General features: G+C 40.3%; 1 protein-coding gene across 2 annotated transcripts in view; it reads left to right on the forward strand.

Annotated features, from left to right (window-relative positions):
- DNAH6 (dynein axonemal heavy chain 6) overlaps positions 1–25195 on the forward strand; it is a 242122-nt gene that overhangs the window by 98531 nt on the left and 118396 nt on the right. For both annotated transcript variants that reach the window (XM_042932835.1, XM_042932838.1), the window contains exons 21-33: positions 877–996; positions 3429–3609; positions 5696–5792; positions 8139–8358; positions 9779–9943; positions 10029–10142; positions 11725–11850; positions 11934–12089; positions 12628–12789; positions 16843–16980; positions 18202–18369; positions 21104–21252; positions 22591–22698. In XM_042932835.1, coding sequence (XP_042788769.1) covers positions 877–996; positions 3429–3609; positions 5696–5792; positions 8139–8358; positions 9779–9943; positions 10029–10142; positions 11725–11850; positions 11934–12089; positions 12628–12789; positions 16843–16980; positions 18202–18369; positions 21104–21252; positions 22591–22698 — 1904 coding nt within the window. The remainder of the gene's footprint in view (positions 1–876; positions 997–3428; positions 3610–5695; positions 5793–8138; positions 8359–9778; positions 9944–10028; positions 10143–11724; positions 11851–11933; positions 12090–12627; positions 12790–16842; positions 16981–18201; positions 18370–21103; positions 21253–22590; positions 22699–25195) is intronic.

Consider the following 25195-nt stretch of genomic DNA (forward strand, 5'->3'; position numbering starts at 1 on the left):
ATGAATAACAAAAGAAAATAAATCTAATCCATGTTTTTGGAATATTCTTAATGACTTAAAATCCAAGGGCACCTTTGTTTAACCAAAGGATCTGTGTCTTATGGCCTAAATATAGAAAGCAAAGCCCTGGCCCATTAGGGTGTACCCAGGTCAGAACTAGGGATGCAATGGCTTTGCTGGGTGTAGGTTGGAAGAGTAAGGCCAGATGTCACTCTGGGCAGTGGATGGCAGAGCAGACCCAAGATGAAAATCAGGCAGGATGAGGCCAAGTGGTGCTAGGTGGTGGCACTTCTGTTCTCAAGAAATTCACAACTTAAATAGAGCAATTAAAAGCCTTTAGATTCACAGACACATTTTTTGAATGCACATGTCTTGTGAGGGTTGCTGTAGTGTAAGGTGGGGGAAGTAGGGGAAGAAGGTAGAGGGAACACTGTTCGTAGTCATTCTGAGCTAGTTTCCCTCTTCCTCAAGATAATTGAGAGAAAGTGATGTTTCATTGGTAGAGGAGACAGCTTATTTTGCAAGTTTTGAGTACTTTGAGAAATAAAAGCCTGCATGACCAAATGGTATAAAGAAGATACCAGATACCTAAAAGTAGGGGAAGTGAGGAAAAGAGTATTGAGCCAAACAGAAACATGTGCCATTAATAATTACAGAAACGGCTAAGATTTGGCAATCAAAAGTTCTCTTCTCGGTGACTTTTGAGAGAATATCATGGTAAAGTGGATAAGGAAGGGAAGTGGATGGGTAGGAAACAGTAGGTGGTACTAAGCTATTTATTCAAAAAGCTTCTAAGTGGACTCTTGGGATTAAATATCTGTATTATCATTGAGAGCACAAACACATGATGTTGCATGTTTTCGTCTTTCTTTAAAGGTCCTTCTTGATGACAGCACCATCAATATTGCAACCATTGCCTCATCACGTTACGTTGGTCCACTGAAAACTCGAGTGGATGACTGGCAGAAGCAACTTGCTTTATTTAATCAAACACTGGTAAGTGAGGACAATTTCAATTCATGCACTCAGAAAATTGGAGAGCCACAGAACCTTAGAAGTCATTTCAATCACTTAAATATTATGTAGTTTAGATACAAGATTTAATTGTCAATATTTTATTATGTTCAGAATGTAAGGAAAATGCCAATATATTAAGCTCTTCTTTAGATGATTATGCCATCTCCTTGTATTAGTTATTTTTGCCATGAAACAGAATACCACAAACTTGATGGTATGAAACAGTGTACATTTATTAGCCCACAGTTTCTGTGGGTAAGGAGTTCAGATGTGGCTTAAACCGGGTCTCCTACTTAGGGTCTCAAAGGTTCAATCAAGATGTGGGCCAGGACTCGATTCACATCAGAAGTTCAGCTCAGGGAGGGTTCCCTTCCAAGCTCACTCAGGTTGTTAGCAGAAATCATTTCTTTGCAACTCTGGAACTAAGGGCTTTAGTTTCTTGCTGGCTGTTAGCTGGATTCATCCTCAGCTCCTACATGTTCCCCACGTTTTTTGTTTATTTGTAAGTCTATAGTTTCAGTGAAACAAAAACTGACAGTGTGGTGTGAAGTTTACGTTTAAAGTTTTCACAGCAACCTACTACATGCCTGAAAAGACCTTACAATGGAGTTCTAGATGCCGGTCTAGATGGGGTCAAGTACTGATGGGTATCATGATTCAAGATAGCATTTTGGGTATTAGTTAAATCTTAAGATTAAAAAAATCGTGTGTGTGTCTGTGTGCGTGTGTGTGTGTGTGTGTGTGTTTTAAAGTGACCACTGCCCCAGTCAAAAGACCCGGGCTTTTGAAATCATTCAGCTCTTAAAATGACTCAATAAGCATGTGTTGTCACATGTGAGAACACAGCATGACTGAATCCTGCCACCAATGGTTTCAGAATTCAAAGTTCAAAAAAACAGAGAGGCTCCAGGAGTTGTTCACTCTAAGAACATGAGCCCTTGTGTTTCCCTACTGTCATTGCCCATGTACCACCCTCTTCCCCTCCCTAAGTACTTCAGCTAGTGGCTCGGATGGACAAGCTGATACTTATAACCTAAATGATTGGAAAGAAAGGGTCTTCGTGTCAATTTGAAGACTTAGCACCTCTAAGACAGAGCAATCTGCCTATGCATATACTCCAATAAAAGATTTTTCCCTCCTCAACCAGTTTCCATCCCAAAATGGCAGGGGGCTTTGGTCACTTATTAACTGGCTTAGACCTTTTCTGGCAACAGAATTAAGCTCAGGCAGGGAGCACCTTGGTTTATAAGCTGCAGGCATTCACAGCTTTTAAACAGCTTCTCACAGTGCTGCATCAACTTCACATTTACTGGAAAAACATGCACTGTTGCTTGAAGTCTCCTTGGTACCCTTCCTTGTGGTACACCCTTCCCTTTTATTTGATTCTACTTCAGATTATCCCACAGTGAAACAAAGAACCCACTTATACTGATCTTTGTTCCCATCCAATCTCTCTCTTAGACTAAAGATTTTTAGCTTGATTTAATTATATTTAAGCTTCTATATATTCTAATATGAAAAGTTATCTGTGAAATAACACACTAAGTAGGAAACGATAATTTGTTCCAATTTTGATTCATAGAGATCTTTTTCAGGAATCCACCCTCTTGGATGAACACTTTACAATCTGACCCCTGTTTGGCCTCTACTGATGGCTGAGCCAAGCCAGAATTAACTATGTAGAAAGTATGAGACCTGCGATAAATCAGGGAGTGGTTGTGACACTAGGCTTTAGGCATAACCCCCAAATCTGCAGTGAGAAGTGAGAAACTCTTTCACAGATGTTGAGCCTATGCATGCAATGGCAGGAGGCATAGGAGACCATGAGATCTACAACCCCAACACTGCAGTTCTGGTTTCTTTTATTAACCATGCTTCTCCAAGGGGAGAAGCAATGGGTGATTTTCTTCTTCCTCCAGTCCTCTGGGTTTGCCACATGCTCTGTCACAAGCAGATTTTACTCTTGTGATTGAAGAAAATAAATCCTGTTTCTTTTTTAAAAAGGAAGAGAGGGAAGAATATAGAGACAATTGAGGCAAAAATAAAAAACACCTTTTTTTGGAGAGCCTTGTCTATATTTGGAAATAGTCACTTAATAACACTTCCCAACCCTTCATATTTCTTTTAGCATCTTGCTTCCCCTGAGACTGTCTGCTCTGAGCATTTTAATCCTCTTTCTCTGGGTCCCTTCTGATTAACGTACAGTAGATTCCTTATAACTCTACTCAGTAGAAGAGGGGTAGAAATTAGGCTGCAGTGAGTCTTGGACCTTTTAAGGAGGTTCCATCTCAAAGAAACTGTGTGAAGCTCCCCCAGTGAAAGATATAGTGAGTCCCCATGTAATTATTTTTAATGTAACTGTGTTTTTAATTCAGGATTAAAAATTGATAATGCTCATATTTTTCTCCTAGGAAGAGTGGCTGAACTGTCAGCGAAACTGGCTCTACCTAGAAAGTATTTTTAATGCTCCAGATATTCAGAGGCAATTGCCTGCCGAGGCTAAGATGTTCCTTCAAGTGGATAAGTCATGGAAGGAAATCATGAGGAAGGTGAACCGGTTGCCTAATGCTCTTCGAGCCGCTACTCAACCAGGTATAAAACACAATTTCAAAAACACACTAAACTAAACTGTTTAATGCCTATAAGGCCTATAAGGCTCTAACAATATGTGGTACACTCAATCCTTGATTCTTGTCAGTATTAGTGACCAGGAATATTTGATACTCTTATTGAACGATGTGAATTGAACACTGTTGTTGTTGTTTTTGTTATCGTTCTTGTTATCATTGTTATTATTACCTCTCAGCTTAGTTCATAGTTTTGGCACCCAAGAATCTGATTTTTTTTTTTTGCTGCTTTTATAATTTGGGGATGCTGCCACAGAGTATCAATGATGCTTACACGTCACAATTTGACTACAAGACATATATTCACATTCCGTTGACCCATTCTGCTAAAGCTTTCATAGACGTATGACTGGAAAACTTTCCACATCTTATTTTTCATTAATTCATTAAAATATTTAAAAATTGGGGCACCTGGATAGCTCAGTCGGTTGAGTGTCCAGCTCTTGATTTTGGCTCATTTCTGATCCCAGGGTCGTGGGACCAAGTCCGCATCAGGCTCCATGCTGAGAATGGAGCCTGCTTCAGATTCCCTCTCTTCCTCTGCCCCTCTGCCCCACTTGTGCTCTCTGCCTCTAAAATATTTAAAAATATATATTTAAAAATATTACCATAAATTATAATTCTAAATCTCGAGATTGAAATGTTGTTTAATAAGGTCTATTTTTAGGGATATGGAATCAAAGCATTAGTACGTGCACACACATGGTTATTGAACTTTATCAAAGCCTCAGCAAGCTTGCTTGTTGTTCTACAAATGGCAGCATATGACCTTTCCTGGTGAATACCTCCAGACAGCTTCCCTGTCAAGCAGAGGCAGTCTGCTGGGCTATGCTCTTTGCCCAAAGACTCTTACATAAAACAGAAACAGAAAGGAAAAACTATATGGTGTGATAGAATTGAAAACTTTTAAACTTTGGGTCTCTAAAGATCACCCACGCTCCTTGGCTTTTAGTCACCTTCTAGTCAGCAACTCCCTCCAACCTCTGCTTCTGTCTTCACTTCTCCTCTGTCTCTGACCCTTCTGCCTCCCTCCTATAAGGACCCCTGTCATTACATTGGGCCCACTAGATGATCCAAGATAATCTCCCTTCCCGTGATCACTGCTCACATCTACCAACTTCCTTTTTCCATATGGACTAATGTATTCTCAGGTTGTGGGGATTAGGACATGGCCGTAACTTTATTCTTCCTACCACATACATATTCAAACCTTTTGCTGCAAAATAGTCAAGTGTTTGAAAATAGAGCGTTGCCCCAGTCTCTACTGGACTTGTTCCATAACAAGTTAAATTAAAATCAAAAAAATTAAATTAAAAAAATTAAAAATTAAAATTAAATTTAAAAATTTTTAAATTAAAAAAAAATTTTTAATTAAATTGAAAAAATACATGATTCCAAAATACCTCTGGTCCTAGGGATTTCAGATGAAAAAGTGTGGACCTATATTTGTCATTTCACATTATGATAAAGCTGTGAAGAAAAATTCAGCAGCATAAAGAGGGGGGCTAGAGAATAGCTGGGGGCTGCCGTGTGTGTGTGTGTGTGTGTGTGTGTGTGTGTGTGTGTGTGTGAGAGAGAGAGAGAGAGAGACATGGAAGACTTTTTTTGATAAAGTGGCTTTTAGGCAGAAAGCAGGAGGCATGAGGGAATGAGACACCTTTGTGACTACGGGAGAGTTATTAAAGGCAGAGAGAAGAACAAAGGCCAAGTCCCTAAGGTGAGCACGCACTCAGCAGGCACAATGGTTCGTGCACTCCTAGCCCCACCCCCAAGTGGGGGGGGTGCGCCAGCTAAAACAATGTTTCAGGTTGAATACTTGTTCGTCTGTGGTAAATATTAAGACTAATATGAAATAATGTTATTAAAAGTAATAGTTAACATTCTTAGCCAACCCCCCAAATTTAATTTTTTTTTACCATTTTTATCAAATAAAACCAAAGCTTTAAAGAATGTTAATATCATATTTTACTTCCAATTAAAACTATATTTTCTATTTTTTTAACACAGTTTTACCAGTACCTTTTTCCTTCCCCTCTCCCCCTAATAAACAGGACTTCTGGAGACTTTTCAAAATAATAATGCATTACTTGACCAAATTCAAAAGTGTCTAGAGGCATATTTAGAATCAAAAAGAGTTATCTTTCCAAGGTAAGTTTATAAAGCAACTTATGATAGTTTTAGTAGTGAAGACTATTCATAAATTTAAAAGGACATACTTAAAAACAAATCATAACATCAAAACCAGGTGATGTTCCCATAACATCAGAGAACCAGAGCAAGAAACAAGAAAGATGTGTGATAATGGTGATCCAGCTGGCATGTTGATTGGGGAGCATAAATCTTGAGGATACAGTTTTTGGTAAAGGAGGTAAAGGTGCTGGAGGGATTCTTGGTCTCAGCATCGTTCCATTGTTGGGTGTGCATGTATGTGCCTGCCTGTGTGTGCATGTCCACAGATGTGCACGCAAAAAGTCAGAGAACCCTGTGTTGCCTGAGCAGGTTTCTTTGGATTAATCAGTGCCCTAAGAGTGTCACTGGAAAAGCTTTCCAAGAGGTCATTTCACAAACTCCAAATTAAATTGTTTACTCATCTCTTTATTACAAAAGCATACCAAATGTTAAAGTGCTAAAGATACAAAGAAGAAAATGCTGGATCCCTGCCCCAATGGGGCTCATGGTCAACAGGTGAATAGTCATATAAATAAACTATTATAATATACCTATATAACACCAGAATAAACTACTTGATGGTAGCCAACTTCAGTTATTAGGGCACACTGTACTGTAACACAGAGGACATTGACAAAATGGTTTATCTTTCATGATATTTTCCTGTTAGTTGTTAAGGAAATGGCCATTTAAGGTCTGTCCTAGGACAAGTACTATGGCAGCCAAGGCTAGGTGCTTCTCTGGGTTACTTGGTTGAGAGGGTTTGTTGTTGGGTACCAGGACAGAGTATGTGTGTACGTGAGAAATCCAAGATCCAGAAGATCAGTGGTTCCCAACTTGAATCTCCCAAAGCCAGAGGAAGTCCATACACTACATTTGATATCTAAAAAAACAAACAAAAACCACAGAAACAAATTTACCTGTGATAATATTGAACACCAAAAAGCATCAGGTTTTATTTGTTCTTTTGCTTAGAACTGCATGAACTAGGTCTGCAACATGTATATTATGTCAGAAGGCTCTATGTGGTGTTGATTTTACCCTGTGGGCCTTAATAAAGACTTACTATGAGCTGCATCCCAAGTTAGGTCCTAGGGACACAAGATGAATACAATACTGTTCCTGATCTCACATGGCTCATGGCCCAATGTTTATAGTTATCATTAGTTGAAAAAAAAGGCATGGGCACAAATTAATTATTACTGTATGGTAAAGAAGGAGAACTGATAAAAGCCCAATCAAAAGCATCTTTATTTCAAACTAATAACTGCCTTTGCATTCCCTGCTGGTGGCTAGTTTCTTCCTGCCCCTGGACAAAGTCTTGAGCAGACCTCATGAATTTTCTAGTCATTCTCAGATAATAATGCAACCAAGCAAACAAAACCTCTTGTTACAAATGAATGATCTTTAATAATAAAACTGTACTTCTTTTAAAGTGAAAGCTTCCCCATTCCCTACCCAAAACTGTGGCAGTTCTGAAGCCTTTAGTGATGGTGAGAATATGTGGTGATCAACCCTCCCACTCCCTCTTAGATTTCTGAAGTCTCCAGGTTTGGGACACAGAGGAGAAGAGAGTCAAAGCAGCAGAGAATTCTGAGTGGGCTGGTGAATATCTGGTCCCCTCTTTCCCACATGGGGCCTTCCATGGGCTCTTTTCCATTCCCTCCAATCCCAAGGGATCTCTTATAGGCAGCCTCCTCCACTCCAGAAGTAAAATGTCTTCTCTGGCCAGGCCCTCATTCCTCTCCCTCATCCCTGGGTGTCCAAGTATGCCCCTTCTCCTCCTACAGTCTATTCGTGCCTCTAAATGGTCCTGGTGGGCAAGATTTAAGAAAATCTCATGCAGAATCACACTGGCATGGCCCACATGTGGATGTTCACAGAACTAAATAAAACTCCTATAACCACACATCCATTTGCCCATCCATCCATCCATCCATCCATCCATTCATCCAACACATTAGGTATTGAAAGCAGGTAGGTGTAAGGCACTAGGCTATATTCTAGGGAAAATGAATAATATATTTTCACTGTAGAACAAATCAGTGTCATAGCAAGAACTAACATTTTTTTACAATTTCATGAAAAATATCTATCTTGTATGTATCAGGCACTGATTCTAGATGTCTGAGATGCATCCACACTAGTCTTCATAACAATTGTATTTAGAGACATGTGGTCTCCCAGAAACCCAGGACCAGTAGGTTTGAGGTTCAGGAAATCAGTAACTGGAGAAGAGATATGGCTAGGGGATTTATCTTTCATGTGTATGTAAGGCTTTCCTTTGACTTCCAAGTTATATTTTAAGTATTTTCTTTAATCCAGATTTTACTTCTTGTCGAACGATGAACTTCTGGAGATTCTGGCCCAGACACGAAATCCCCAAGCTGTGCAGCCACACTTAAGGAAATGCTTTGACGCCATTTCAAAGCTCGAATTTGCTCTCATGCCTCCTACTGAAGGAAAAATTCCTGGTATGGAAGGAGAGCCAGAAAAGATTTACACTAATGATATTTTAGCAATGCTATCACCAGAAGGAGAACGGGTGAGGTGCTTTTGTTTATAATTCTTTATAGGGAAACTTTGTTACCCTTCTGGGATTGGGGGTAAAAGTTTACTCTTCAGTCCCTCTAAGCATTCATCAAGTGCCACTGTGTACTTGTACTGTGCAGGCTTAGCAGTTTCAAAGATAACCAAGATGAAATTCTTGCCCGCAAAGAGCTCTAGCGGAGACAGCGTCAAACAAATGATTGAAAAGCACCACAGTAAGTGCAGTAACAGAGGCATGTGCTTTGTTTTTGGGAACAGAGTGGAGATGACTGGAGCCCTGTCTTACCTCTCCAGAAGAGGCAGGAGAGTGTACTGGTTAAGAGTACCTGTTCTACTGCCAGGCCACCTGGACTCAAGTCCTATCCTTTAACCTCACCTATAAACCGAGGAATAGCAATAGTGCCTGATTAATGAGATGCTGAGGATTTTTAGTAGTATTATATGTAAATTACTTAGAACTGTACCCAGTGGGTGCTATGAAAGTGTTAGTTGTCATTTCTCTAGGACACCACACAGTGCCTGGCATACAGTAAACACTGAGCAAGTGAATGCATTAACAAACTGTGGAGAAACACATGACTTCACAGAGAAGAATAAATCTCTTTCTCTCCCTCTCTCCCTCTCCCTCTCCTTCCTTCCCTCTCTCTTTCTCTCTCTCTCTCTCTCTCTGACACACACACACACACACACACACACACACACACACACAGAGGCAGCCAAGGAAGATGGAGAGGAGACATGGGAGGGAGGGCATTCTGTACAGAGGAAATGTGCAGTGAAATGCCAAGGTTATCAGTCCAGTTAGAGCAAGAGATGTATCTGTGGGAGTGGCAAGAGCCTATAAACATTTTACTTGTCCTGATTTGACCCTCTTAAAACAGAATTTGCTCATCACTAGTGCAGAAGAGGAGAAAGGGGAGGACCAAGGCTAAGATCTAGGGAAAACATGAAATTTAAAGGGAAGGTAGAAGAAGAACCAAGAGACCCAGATAAGCAGGGCAATCAGGTCATTGGAAGTCCAAGAAATAAATATGAGAAGGACTGAAAAGTATCAATTGGACTTGAAAGTTGAAAGAACATTTGTAACTTTAATCACCTTAACAGGTTTAGAGGAATAGTTGGGGCCAAAAATCAAATGGCAGTAAGTAGGAAAAGAAAGTGGAGGAATCCATATAGTCACGTATATTCCTTTTTTCCAAGGATTTGGTTCCAAAGGGAAGCAGGTAAAAAAAAAAAAAAAAAAAAAAAAAAAAAAGGAGGTGGGTAAAGAGAGATGTAGAGTGGGATATCAATATAAGGTTCTAGTATTTGCAGTCAGGCTTCGGTGTTTCTGGGGTCTGATATAGAAGTACAGAGGTTGTATAGCTGACAAGTCCCACACTGAACATGTTATCATTGCTCTGATTGTCTTCTAGGTTAGCTTGGGAAAAGGCCTCAAAGCCCGAGGCAACGTGGAGGATTGGCTTGGTAAAGTGGAAGAAGCCATGTTCACATCTCTGCGTCGCCTTTGCAAAGCCGCCATCGCTGACTACCAGGGGAAACCAAGGACAGACTGGGTGATTGCTGGCCACCCTTCTCAAGTAACTTACACCCCTTAAATTTTCCATCTCTGAATCCATTTTTGATGACACGCAACACACATTTAAGAAAGATGTTTCCATGTAGGTGATTCTGACCATTTCTCAAATCATGTGGTGCCGTGATTTGACTGAGTGCTTGGAAAGAGAAGGTGGTAATCATATAGAGGCCCTGGAAGCTTTTGAAGAAGTAAACTTTGAGGTAGGATTTTTTAACAGGGTGACATTGAACATATTGCTGTGCAGGATGGTCTCAGTCGTTTTGCTTTTGTTTTTTTGTTTTTACATGGTTACTGCAAATTCACATATTTCAGAAATTTTAATGCTCTGACATGACTTACAGAGCTTTGGGGGTTCTTACTAAAACCATTTATGTTCAGGTTTTCTTAAGGATACTATCTTAATATTTGTGTAGTATTTATACGAATACTTATAAAATTGGATGAAAGAATTTAAGAGGAAAATCTCAGAATTATGATGGTTTGCAAGATTTAAGGAGACTTTGTGTTTACTAGGCCTTGGATAACTCTCACAGAAGCTTTTATTCAATCCAGGAAAACTCCAGGATTTGTGATATTTCTATTCTTAGGCTCAAGATGTGCTTTTCTACTATTCTAGAGAATCCTTAGGCAGCCATCAATAAAACAATAAATAACTGAATCCAAATACCATTCTACAAGAATTTTTAAGCTATAGTTTGGAAATGCCATTTTACAGCTATGCCTAATCTTTAATTCCAAATTTAGTTCTACTTCCAAACAAGGTGGCTTTTTTTTTTGATTACCTTTGAAACAGAAAAGGGAAGAAACAACTTTCTTGAGATGAGAGAACACTATCTCTTGAGGACCTCATAGAATGTCATGCCACACAGCCCCAGAGAAGAGAAAAGACTCTGTATGGAAAGTTCCCTTGACCTCTGTGTAGAGATGGTCCGTGATCAAGGTCAGCATGTGAGAAAATTCATCAGAGCAGTACAACGCCTTCAGAGGCACTACTCTCCTTAGAAAAGATTGAACCATTTATGTGACAATTAGGAGCACAGTCTGTACAAAGATGCTCTCATTTAATCAATCATTGGCTTATTTAAAATACTCAGATTTTCTTGGGGCACCTGTGTGGCTCAGTTGGTTAAGCGTCCAACTTTGGCTCAGGTCATGATCTCATGGTTTGTGAGTTTGAGCCCTGCAACGGGCTCTGTGCTGACACCTCAGAGCCTAGAGCCTGCTTCCAATTCTGTGTCTTCCTCTTGTTCTGCCCTTCCCTGGCTCACACTCTCTCTCTTTTTCTCTCTCAAAAATAAATAAACAGTAAAAAACATTTTAAATGCTCAGGTTTTCTGCTTACAAAGGAAAAATTACCCCTGAAAATGAGGAGTACTGCCTTAATCATGTTTAATTTTTAGGGAAAACAGTCTTCTCTAGAGACATTATCACATTAAGAGCATAGGCTTTCTGCAAGGCAGATGTCTACTCAAGTCTCATTTTTGCCACCTCATAACTGTGTGGCTACCATCAAGTTACTTACCCTCTTTGACACTTAGTTTCCTCTAATATAAAATGAGGGTAAAGATAGTATGTACTTCATAGAAGTCATCTAGGAATCTAGGAATTAAGCAAGTTAAACTGTTGTCCTGTTTGGTCATGGAATTATAGATTCTTAAAATTAGTTTTGGCAAATGTCTACTCCAAATTCAATAGTAAAAAGATAGAAAAATAGTTTAAAAAAATAGATATGTAAGCTGATTTTTGAAAATCCATTATGACCATTTTTCTTTTGATTTGTAGAGATTAAATGCCCTGGCAGCAACAGTTCGAGGCAGTCTTCCAAAATTACACAGAAATATCATAACTGCCTTAATTACTATTGATGTACATGCAAGAGACATAGTCACCGAACTTGTTCAAGCCAAGGTAACTTTTATTTAAGTGACAGCATATATTTCTTCCTGAAATTAGTGCATCTAATATATGTATCATTGTTACCACTTACGTAGGTAGAGGAAGTGGATTCCTTTGACTGGCAGAGACAACTGCGCTACTACTGGGACATAGATCAGGATAATTGCGTGGCTCGGATGGCGCTCTCTCAGTACACCTATGGCTACGAGTATTTGGGTGCATGCCCAAGACTAGTCATTACTCCTCTCACAGTAAGTTACTGATGACTTAGGTTAACCATGACACAAATGCTTTCTTAAAATAGTCTTGAAAAGTTTCATCCAGGGGCGCCTGGGTGGCGCAGTCGGTTAAGCGTCCGACTTCAGCCAGGTCACGATCTCACGGTCCGTGAGTTCGAGCCCCGCGTCAGGCTCTGGGCTGATGGCTCAGAGCCTGGAGCCTGTTTCCGATTCTGTGTCTCCCTCTCTCTCTGTCCCTCCCCCGTTCATGCTCTGTCTCTCTCTGTCCCAAAAATAAATAAACGTTGAAAAAAAAAAAAAAAAATTTAAAAAAAAAAAAAAAAGAAAAGTTTCATCCAACCTTAACTCTTGAAAGGATTTGCCGTGAATACATCTCTGTGAAGCAGAGATCTGCATCATTAATCATGTACCTGGATCTTTGAGTATATCTCAATTGCTGTAAAACCTTTCATGGAAAATAATGACCCTCCTCCTGTAGAAGGGAAGGGGCTTATAAATGTGTGGCTTGAGTCAGTTCCCTTCAATAATGACAATGTATGCATTTCTTCAGGATCGCTGTTACCTTTGCCTCATGGGGGCTTTGCAGCTTGACCTGGGAGGTGCACCAGCTGGTCCTGCTGGCACTGGGAAAACAGAGACAACCAAAGACCTAGCTAAAGCTCTTGCCATCCAGTGTGTGGTCTTCAACTGCTCCGATGGTTTGGACTACAAGGTACAGTCCCAGCACCTTAACACTGACATTAAGTGCTTTATGGGTTTTCTCACTTGCAACATGGCATGACAAAAAAAGGAGAAGGGGGGTGATGGCAAGCAAGGGGAAGCTAATAGGGCAAAGGATGGTCAAAGTGGGATAAATAGAGCAAAGGAGAAGAGTCAACACAAGGTGGGCTGAGTGGTCCAGGTAGGAACCAAGGCCACAAGAGGATCTATCAAATGGTGGTAAAATAAAAAATCTGCTTATGGGGGCATCTGGGTGACTCAGTTGTTTAAGCATCGACTTCAGCTCAGGTCATGATTTCATGGTCCGTGAGTTCAAGTCCTGCATCAGGCTCTATGCTGACAGTACAGGGCCTGCTTGGGATTCTCTCTGTCTCTACCTCTCCCCGAGTCGTGCTTTCCCTCTCTCTCAAAATAAATAACAAAATAAACTTTAAAAAAAATCTGTCATGTTACTAAGTGGAAAGAAGAGAGATGAGGTATAAGATACAATAGCAGGGAAATCTAGGAACAAGGAATATGCTTACAGGAAGAGAAGAGCAATGCAGAGAGTTATGTACTAAAAATAAAATATGTGGGAGCACCTGAATGGCTCAGTCGGTAAAGCATGTGACTCTGGATCTCCTGGCCCCGAGTTCAAGCCCCACGTCGGGCATAGAACCTACTCTAATACACAAAATAAGTCCTAAAAATGAAATATGTAGGAGGTGAAAATTCATGGTAAGATTTTTCAGTATAGTATTTCTCAAAGTTTTGGGTCACAGGACCCCTATGCCTTATTCTCCTTCCAGGTTTTCACAACACAAAGTAGTATTTTAACACTTTATGAAGTCCCACAGTCAGGAAATCTGTTTAGCTTTATTTAATTCAGCAAATCCTAAATATATTTGACCAAAGTGCCTTTTAGTCACTAATACACAGAGCTATTAGTTTCCTTTTTCTGAAAGTTACACAAATACCTGTATGTTGTCCAAATTTAGAATATAATCATTTGAATTGTCCAAATAAATTGTAATTCATTCATTTAAAAAAAATTTTTAGGGGCGCCTGGGTGGCTCAGTGGTTAAGCGTCCTACTTCGGCTCAGGTCACGATCTCGCGGTCTGTGGGTTCGAGCCCCGTGTCGGGCTCTGGGGCTGACTGCTCAGAGCCTGGAGCCTGTTTCAGATTCTGTGTCTCCCTCTCTCTCTGACCCTCCCCCGTTCATGCTCTGTTTCAAAAATAAATAAATGTTAAAAAAAATTAAAAAAATTTTTTTTAATGTTTACTTTATTTATTTATTTATTTATTTATTTAATTTTTTTTTCAGAGAGAGAGAAACAGAGTGTGAGTCGGGGAGGGGCAGAGAGAGGGAGACACAGAATCTGAAGCAGGCTCCAGGCTCTGACCTGTCAGTGCAGAGCCCAACATGGGGTTTGAACTCACAAACCACAAGATCATGACCTGAGGTGAAGTCGGATGCTCAACTGACTGAGCCACCCAGGTGCCCCATAATTCATTCATTTTTACAGAGTAAATCATACTTATTTTTCAGAAGCATCTTCAGAAAATAGTGTTTCATAGGATATGTTCTTTAAAAACCCTGCTCCTTTTTTAAAATTTAGGAGAAAAAAGATGTTGCTGGAAATGTCTTTTTATTAATAAACAACAACAACAAAAAAAAACAATGGAAGTCCAATACAGGCAGAAAGTTGTTTCACAGTAGCAGAACAAGAGAGCAACAAGGGACTAAACCTTGGGAGAGGTAATCAGGAAAGGTGACCCCTCTACCTTCAGAGCAGGATGACAGAGGGGGCCTCTGGGTACACCAGGAAAGAATATGGGAAACTGCCATCAGTAATCTGTGGAAGAATTTATGCTCCCCAACATCTCCAAGTTATGGGGATCTGTTCCCACTATGTTAAGTGACCTCATTATCTCAGCAGAGATGCATCAGATTTTATGATAGTGATGATTTTTTTTTAATTTGGGACATAATAATTCTGATTGTTTTAGATCTTCTCAATTCAAAATTTGGATTTATACATCCAAATCCATTTTTCAGTGATTTTTCAGTCATCAGTTAGGCTCAGTCATTCCTGGGAGATGTGCACTCCCAAAGGCATGAGTGTATGCTATGAGACACTTAAAGGCATGAGTGTGCGCTATGAGACACTTAAAGCCACAGGATATAAATACATGATTCATTTATCTTAGACTCTAGAGCAGGAGTCAGCAAACTTTCTGGAAAAGACCAAGTGGTAAATACTATGGGCTTGCAACTCGTCAGTTTTTTCTGCCGTTGTGGCATGAAAGCAGCCACAGACCATATGTAAATATAATATATCATGAATGAATGTGGCTGTGTTCCTGTAAAACTCCATTCACAAACCAGGTGTTGGGCTAGATATGGCTGTGGTCTGTAGTTTGATGATCCCTGAAGTACCAATTACGTCCAATGATAAGAAATTTAAGTATTTATTCTTTTTTTTTAAGTTTTATTGATTAAGTAATCTCTATACCCCACGTGGGGCTTGAACTCATGACCCCAAGATCAAGAATCACATGCTCCTCTGACTGAGCCTGCCAGGCGCCCCTTAAGTATTTATTTATTCTTTTTTATACTCCACCTTGTTCCATAAGGATTTATTAAACTAACCTTTTAAAATTAAATATCTACATGTGGAAAAATTGAAACTTAACAGAAGGATCCAAAGTTAAAAATAACAGATTTTGTCCCTAGTCACATCACCCACTTCCACCCTCCAGAGACCAGTTTTCTGATTGTATTTGTTTTTACTTCTGGTGATTGCTATTATCTGTAAGAACATGTGTTTATTACTATATTTGTATATATCAACTTTGGACATTATCTGCCAACTTATGAAGTCAAGAGTTTATTAGATATGACCTTCCAACTTTATGTTCCAACTTCACTTTCTGATTTTCATTGGTTTGTATAATTTTGTCTTACCATGTCAAGGTTTATGAAGTTGTGCTATTCTATACCTACAATTATGCCTTCTTTGCTTCGTTGGCGGCGGGAGGGGCGGTGAATATAAAAACATAAACCCATTATATACCACTTATAGTATCAAGGATGATTCATAATGGAATTTATTTTTTTTTAATTTTTTTCCATAATGGAATTTAATGGCATAATCAGGCTCATAGAGAAGGATCAATACATGGGTCATGAAGCCTTTGCCATTCAATGGAACACATTCCAAGACAAATACCATATGATTTCACTCATATGTGCGATTTAAGAAACAAAATAAATAAGCAACAGGGAAAAAAGAGAGAGAGCGAGGCAAACCAAGAAACGGACTCTTAACTGTAGAGAACAAACTTATGTGTCACCAGAGGGGATGTGGGGGGGTGGGTGGAAATGGGTGGAACATGTGATGGGGATTAAGGAGTGTGCGCATTGTGATGAGCACTGGTGTTGTATGTGTTGAATCACTATATTGTACACCCAAAAATATTCTTACACTGTATGTCAACTAACTGGAATTTAAATAAAAACTAAAAAAAAAAAAAAAAAAAAAAGACAAAGGAACACATTCCAAGCATCAGGATTAATGGGTTGTTTTTCAGTTCCTTTTCAACTTTCTTCTAGAACTGTGTTTTTCACTGTTTTTCTAGAACAGCTTTAATGTGCTGGTGAATCACCTGAAGATCTCATTACAGTGCATATTCTGACTCTGGAGATCAAGGGGAAGGCCTGAGATTTTTGCATTTCTAAAATCCTCCCAGGTGATGTCAACTGATACCAGTTCACTTTGAGAAGCCAAGTTCTAGAGCAGTGGTTCTTAAAGTGTTAACTCTGGACCACCAGCATTATCATCACCTGGCAACTTGTTAGAAATGCCCTACAAGCAGACCAGCTGACTCAGAAACTCTGGACCTCTTACATAAAGGCACTAACTTCTAACATAGCCCAGGATTCATATAAAAATATTGTTTATTTGCAGATACCACCTCATGTTAATATTCTGCTCAGAATTTAACTTTTGAAGGTGTTCAGCTGTGCAACACAAAGTTGAATGGCATTATCTTCATTTCAGATGATGGGGCGCTTCTTCAGCGGTCTGGCCCAATCAGGGGCCTGGTGCTGCTTTGATGAATTTAATCGAATCGACATAGAAGTTTTGTCGGTCATCGCACAGCAGCTCATTACTATTAGGAATGCCAAAGCTGCAAAGGTAAGCCCTGGGGCAATTGTCCATGGAGGTAGCATTTCTTAAGTCTGTAACTAACTGACAGCATGTTGCATTTTAGTAAGGACAGTGCTGATTTAACATGTCTACCCATGTTTCCAGTGTAACTGGTGAATCCAATGGCAATAAGACTTAGTTTGAGTGAATTAATTCTTCATCCAGGAAACACAGTATGTCAGACACTATGTGGGGACCTACAGATACAGACATGTTGAGACTCAGTCCCTACCCTTGAAGAGCTCTGTTCTTCCCACCCACCACACACACACACACACACACACACACACACACACACACACAGAGGCAAGCGTGCACCCACACCCTGTCCCTTCCACCTCCTCTTTTCCCCTTCCCATTTCTTGTTCTTGCCTTTGGCATATAAGACTCTTGATTCTCAGGCCTCAGTCTAGCTATGCTTTCCTCGTGGAACTTTACCCTTTACCAAAGTGAATCACTGGTCCTCTCCTGAACACACTATGCTGCTTCTTGTTTCTGCTTCCTTTGACCAGATGGCTGCCCCTGCTTGTGCACATGAAATGCCCTCCTTCATGTCCCAAGCAGGCTACCCTGCTTCTCCTGTTGACTTTGCACACACCTCCAGCGTAGCATCTGTAACACTGCATGGTCACAGTTTCCACATCTGACTCCACACCACAGGCCTGGGAGCTTCTCTAGGGCTCAGGAGTGAGTCTTCGGCTCTCCACCTCCATACCTAACCCCTCGCCTCACCTGCAGCAGATGCTCAACAGGTGTTTGGCCTTGAATAAATGTGAAGGGGCGGTGCCAGTAGTATCAGTGAAGCCTCAAACACCCAAGGACTAAGATCCCATTAGAGTTTCTGGGGGAATACCAGACAGTAGGGGTGGAGAAGGTTTAAGAGCCATGAAATCTAACCTGAATTGGGAAGTCTCAGCAAAAGAGGTTGAGGCCTCAAATATTGCAGGACTGGGCCAGAAAGGAAGAGACCATTTGGGCAAAGCAAGGACAGGGAGGCAGAAAGCAGGAAATACCGAGCCCAAAAGAAATTGGGAGAGGGTAGGATAGGATCAGGAGAGAAACATTCCCTCTTGTCCAACAGCAGGATTCCCTGGGCTAGTTGTCTTTGCTTGAATGTCCCATACACAAGTTTTGTACTCAAGTGGTATGTGAAAGAATTTCCAAATGTCTGGAGAAGTATTCACTTATATTTTCTCTTCTCTTTAAAAGCTATCTAGATTCATGTTTGAGGGCCGGGAAATAAAGTTGGTTATGACTTGTGCAGCTTTTATCACAATGAATCCTGGATACGCAGGCAGAACTGAATTGCCAGATAATTTGAAGGCCCTGTTTAGACCCTTTGCAATGATGGTTCCAAATTATGCTTTGATTGCAGAGGTGAGCTTCACATTATAAAGCAGAAAAAAATCAATCATGTTTTATTTGCCCTTTGATTCTATTGAGGTAGAAAGTTTCCTTTATGGTTGCACCCTGGCAAAAGTTACACATTATTGTTTGCTCTGAAATGTAGGTATGATTGTTATCACCTAGTGTGTGTGTGTGTGTGTGTGTGTGTGTGTGTGTGTGTGTGTGTAACTGCTATATCCCACAATGGTATCTGGAATACAGTAGACCCCTAAAACTGGAATGAATCAATGAATTTAATTAACCAGTTCATTGGAGCTTATCAGTTAATGTCTAAGAACTAAAATGTCTGGATTCATTCTAAAAATACGATTGTGATATTGTGATTTATAAGAAATGTATCTTTAGTCATTCAAATGGCTAATATCCATGTTTTCTGGCTCCTACCAGCTCCTGGCTTCATCCACAGCTCCTATAAGCCTTGGAATTTCCTGTGATAAGGGGTTTTTGAGTATATTTTTTTATGTTGATGAAGTGACTTTTGAAAGCCATTAGGCAACCTAAGGATGGGGGGCTGGTTACCAGGCAACCAACCCTATGATTACAGGGTTGGAACTTCAGGTCCCATGCCCTGCCCTCTGGGGAGGGGAGAGGAGCTGGAGGTTGGATCAGCCAAAGGCCATTGACTTAAGTCAATCATGACTATGTAATGAAGCCTCTATAAAGACCCAAAAGGATTGGGTTCACAGAGCTTGTGGGTTGGTGAACACGTGGAGATTGGGAAGAGGGGTGCACCTGGACAGGGCATGGAAGCTCTGAGCCCTGACTCCATACCCTACCCTATGCATCTCTCCCATCTGTCTATTGATTCATGTCCTTTATCTTGAATAAACTAGTAAATGTTTTCCTGAGTTCTGTGAGCTGCTCTAGCAAATTAAAAGTACCTAAGCAGGAGGTCGTTGGAACCTCCAATCTGTAAACAGTCAGTCAGAAGTACAGATAACACCTTGGACTTGAGACTAGCATCTGAAGTGGAGGATGGGAGGCATTCTTGTAGGACTGAGCCCTTAACCTGTGGAATCTGATGCAGTCTCTGGCTTTAGAATGGAATTTCTTGGGGTGCCTGGGTGGCTCAGTCTCTTAAGCATCCCACTTCAGCTCAGGTCATAATCTCACAGTTTGTGAGTTCAGGCCTTGCATCAGGCTCTGTGCTGACAGCTCAGAGGCTGGAGCCTCTTTGGATTCTGTGTCTCCCTTTCTCTCTGACCCTCCCTTGCTCGCACTCTGTCTCTCTCCCTCAAAAATAAATAAACATTAAAAATTTTTTTAATTAAAAAAAAAAAGAATGGAATTTCTCACAAAGCACAGATTACTCGTGTGGCTAATAAATTCCTTTACTAACAGCTAGTTTAAAGTATTCTTCTATATGAAGTAAAAGTAATTACCTAAGAATAGAATAGAGCATACCAGATCCTATAACTTTTCCCAGTATAATGCTTACAGAATCTCATGGGTTTTCCAGCACCCCCTGTGGGTATGGTGGGGTGGTGGGTAGTTAATGCAGGTGCTGTCTTCCCTTTAGACCATGTATAGACAGGGACAATAAATGACTTGCTCATTGTCCAGAGCTGGCAGGAAGAAAACCAGGTTTAGAACTCAGTCCAAAATTTTGTTCACATCTCATTCTTTGTCCTGTTGTTCTATTACTCAATAATCAACTGGAGAAATTTAAAAATCCAGTCTTCTGAGTGCTATTACTACTGTTGCTACAGATTTTAATGAATCAGGGTATGTCCACAATAAATATTTTTAATATTTTTAATTACCTGCAATGTGCAGAGTACTATGCTCATTTACAGTGATAGAGCAATAAGCAAAACCGACACCAGTAAGAAATGTCTACATCATTTCATGGGGCGCCTGGGTGGCTCAGTAGGTTAAGCATCCGACTTCAGCTCGGGTCATGATCTCATAGTTCATGAGTCCCAGCCTCGCGTCGGGCTCTGCTGTCAGCTCAGAGCCTGGAGCCTGTTTTGGATTCTGTGTCTTCCTCTCTCTCTGCCCCTCCCCTGCTCATATGCTGTCTCTCTCTTTCTCTCAAAAATAAATAAATGTTAAAAAAAATTAAAAAATAAAGAAAGAAATGTCTACATCTTTTCAAATCCTGATTCTGAAGCCAACCACAGTGATTTGAGTAGGTTATGGATTGGAGAAAGGGTCCACACTCCCCTAGACTGTCGTCATCCAATTTCTTTAACCAAGAATGCAGAAACTTGTCAGAAGCAAGGTAGCCTCCTATCGCAGAGGAGAGGCTGCAAATCTGCATAGCTTCCCTTGATATTCAGGGAGTCTAAAGGGAGAACACAGCTATCACTGATTCTGTCTACAGGGTGGATTTCCTGTCAGACCAGAGAAACTCAAGTCTTGCCTTTGTACTCAGGCCTTACAACACCATCCAACCTCCATGATGTGAGCATTTTCAAGCAGTGGGTTCTGCTGCCTCTTGAACCAAATGTCACCAACCACATCTTCATCCATAGAAGGAAAGCAAAATCAGTGCCCTGACATCCCTGTAGGATATCCCACCTTTTGCCTTCCTGTAACACAGAAAACCCATTTCCCTTCAATCGTCACATTTCTTTGTTAAACGATATAACAACTTGGAGAGGTATAATGCCTAAAGTAGATTTTGAACACATTGGTATTATGCTAATCTATTGCTCTCCATACAATATAAGAAGTATTGCATTGTTCTTTTCTATTCTAGGTAATTCTATATTCTGAAGGATTTGAATCCAGTAAAATATTAGCCAGAAAAATGACTCAGATGTATAAGCTTTGCAGTGAACAGCTCTCTCAGCAGGATCACTATGACTTTGGCATGAGAGCTGTGAAGTCTGTACTGGTCATGGCTGGGTAAGAAACCAAAGTGGTCAAGAGTGAAATTCCAAACCATGTAATCAAAGCATTAAATGACTAATTCACAGACGGCTCTTAAAGCAACGTAGAGAGTGGTAAATCTTAGCAGCCGCCGTCATCATTTTACCTTGACTCCCATGCCACAGTCAAAGGAGGCATCTCCTCATCTCCTGACAGTTCTGGTTGGCCCCACACTGAACCTGAGTCTCAATGAGGCTTCCACTAGCTTTCATTTCCCCTGAACTCATCACATACATTTGTGTTTAGAGTACAGAAGCCTTTACCACTATGAGGTAGGATGACTAGACTTAAAAGGTACCATTTGTTATGCATACACAGTAATTTAAGTTATATGTGTCACCTGACAAAGCCCAAAGCTCTGAGAGGAAGTTTGGTTTCATTTTTCTGCCCTTGTTCGAGGCTTATATCTTAGCCTCTGCCTCTGCTTTTACAGCATGGTCCATGACTGAGCTTCTTTGTAGTTTCTAGTAAAGCAACTTTCTGGTTTCTTCTTTTCAGGCCCCGGCTTCTCCCTTTGTAACTTCTTGAGGCTCCTACCTCTGAAACCCCTACTTTATCCAGAGTCTCTGAGGGAATCTGTCTCTTCTTTTTAGACTCACTGGCTCAGGCTCCACACATCCAGGGCCTTTTCTGCCTAGCCCCTGTATCCCTGGGCTCTACCCACGTCTCCTTGCCCTTCTCTGTTCTTTCTTTCAACCTCCCAGATACAGTATTTCTCCCCTTTACAGGAGTGCCATGTAAAGACCAAGGACACTAAGGAGTTCAGATACTCGTGCACTCCCAAGAATACAACTACAGACCAGTGGGTGAGACAGACACAGGAGCAGTCATCTAGGATACATGAATGGGGCAACCATAGGGCCATGCCCGAGGTTCACTGTGGAGGGTCATGGAGGAAGTATCTGGAGGATGAGAGTAACTGGGCTGGAGTTTGAAGGAGAAATAAGGGGTGTCAAAAGAGCAAAGAAGGACCTTCTGGGCTGAGAAAAAAGAAAGTCATAGGGCTGTGAATCATTATGATGCATTCAGGGAACTATAAATTCAGGTTGGATAAAGTCTGGATCGATGGGGGGAAGTTGAAAAAATACCTTCTCATTCTCCAGGCTGTGTAGCCAGTTCCTGACCTGTCCTTGCTCTCTGGTGGATGTGGATGCTGGCCATGCAAGGAAAAATGATCCTCTCTTTACAGCAGGAATCCACAGGGGGGTGCCCTCCACAGCTTTTTGCAAGGGGAATCCCTGACCCACAGGTTTGGAAAATCATGCTCAGTATTAGGTTCCCACAAACATCATCTGAATTATTCCTTTAATTTAGGTCCTTAAAAAGGGAGAATCCACACTTAAGTGAAGATGTGGTATTGATAAGAGCTTTACGAGACTCCAACTTGCCAAAATTCCTAACAGATGATGCTATTCTGTTCAGGTAAGTTTCTAGATGTTACAGGATAAAACATAGCTGCTGTGTAGAGATAAAGGATAGTCTTCTCTTCAGTTATGTCTGTCTCTAACAAGGTAATAACTTTCTCATCTTTTCTAGAGATACTTATTGCAGTTTAAAAAATACTAATTTAAAATAAAGATAGTAAAGTTTAAGCATCAATCCAATCTTTTTTATTTTTATTTTTCAAAATACTGGTCACTAGGCTATATGTTATACAAATTAGCATTCGGTTACAAATTCCTGACCTAAGAAAAACTCTTGAACCCAAAACATAAGACTCGGGGCTTAACATAAAATGTGATTGAACTTTTATCTATTTCTACTTTTACTATTAAATTTTATGTTTATCCAAGCCATATGTGTATGTAGTTTTAAAAAGCATCACAGCGGTGCCTGGGGGGTGCAGTCAGTTGAGCACCTGATTCTTGATCTCAGCTCAGGTCATGATCCATGGTTTGTGGGTTTGAGCCCCACATCGGGCTCTGCTCTGATGGTGTGAACCCTGCTTGGGATTCTGTCTCTCCTCTCTGCCCCTCCCCTGCTTGTGCTCTCTCTCTCTCTCTCTCTCTCTCTCCTCTGTCCTCTCTCAAAAAAATAAACATAAAAAAATTTTTAAGCATCATAAATTAGTCTCATGAGAAACAATAATTCTGTGCCCTTCACCAACTCCCACTTCCCAAAGGCAATCATTTTTCAATTGTTTTGTTTGTTTGCTTGTTATGTTATTTCCCCATATTTTTTAGTACTGTGTTTATGCTATTTCTTGGTTTTTCAGTTTTAGGTATGATCTGTAAAGTTGGTAAATGGGAGATGAGGATATGCGCATACACCTCTTTCCCTCTACCCATCCTATCCATAGTTATATTGCAGTCTAACTTGAGCTAAATGTCCAGGGTTACCATAATTAAAAAAAATTTTTTTAGACAGAAAATAGAAGTGGGAGAGGGGCAGAGGGAGAGAGAGAGAATGTTACGCAGGCTCCCTGCTCAGCGTGGAGCCCAACACAGGGCTTGATCCATGACCCTGGGATCATGACCTGAGCCAAAAACAGGAATCAGACACTCAACCGACTGAGCCACCCAGCCACCCTCAGGGTTTCGATAATTTATTATAGCTATATAAATAGTATCCACAGCTGAGCTATGTTTCTCTTGGTTTGTTTTTTTTTTTCTTATCCCTGCATTTGTTAATTGCCTTAGTTTTTATTTTTTTAATCTTTTACCTGCTTTTGTATAAATCTATCAATAATTTATTTTCAAATTCTCCCAGGGTATGTGTAAATCTCCTTAAAAACAAAACAAAACAAAACAAAAACTCTTCTGTGGCTCCTGCGTGGCTCAGTCGGTTAAGCATCCGACATCAGCTCAGGTCATGATCTCACGGTTCATGGGTTTGAACCCTGCATCGGGCTCTGTGCTGACAGCTCAGAGCCAGGATCCTGCTACAGATTCTGTGTCTTCCTCTCTCTCTGCCCCTTCCCCCATGTGCCCCCCCTCTCAAAAATAAACATTAAAAAAATTTTTAACAAAAAAATTAAAAAAAAAAACCTCTTCAATTATATAAAACATTCTATCAAATGTGTCTCCTTGGAGCCCCTGTCCTCCTGCTCTAATCTGGACTACCTGCCCATTGCCCTGGTGAGCACTGGTCATCCTGGGATGTCCATTTATGACTATGCTGGAGTTCCCTTGGCTTTTGTCCTCTGTCAGATCTTCTGATTTCCAGAACACATGTCTACTCCCTTTTGACAGAACACAGTGATGAAAATTCCTATGCATTTATCTTTGCACACGTGTGATACTTCTATAAATGAGTTTTAGTAAGTTTCCTAGGTTTTATAGAGCATGGGCATTTTTAATTTAGATAGATTCTATTAAGATGTCCAAAGACATTTATATTTATATAAATGATTTTATTTTTTAAAGATTTATCTTTTATTTATTTTTTTAAGTTTTATTTATTTGTTTTGAGGGCAAGCACAAGCGAGAGAGCGTCAGAGAGAGAAAGAGAGAGAATCCCAAGCAGTCTTCACGCTGTCAGCGCAGAGCCTGATGTGGGGCTTGAACTCACAAACCATGAGATCATGACCTGAGCTGAAATAAATAATAGTTGGACACAACTGACTGAGTCACCCAGACGTCCCTTTATATAAATGATTTTATGACTATACCTTTTGCCTCTTAAATGTTTTAGAGAGAGACCAAAAGTTATATCCTCTTTAATATGCATTTCTTTAATTATTAGTGCCATTGAGCATTATTTCTTGTGTTCATTAATCATTTATATTTATTATTTTTAGAGCATATTTCTGTTGTGTCCTTTTTCTTATTGATTTGTAGGAAATCACAAACTTTATCTGGTATAAAAGTTGGAAATACTTGTCTATTATTCATTTTTTTTGAGAGAGAGAGAGAGAAAGGCAGAGAGTGAGGGAAAGAGCAAGACAATCCTAAGCAGGCTTCATGCCCAGCACAGAGCC

The sequence above is a fragment of the Panthera leo genome, chromosome A3 (genome assembly GCF_018350215.1).
Source record: "Panthera leo isolate Ple1 chromosome A3, P.leo_Ple1_pat1.1, whole genome shotgun sequence".
NCBI lineage: Eukaryota > Metazoa > Chordata > Mammalia > Carnivora > Felidae > Panthera > Panthera leo.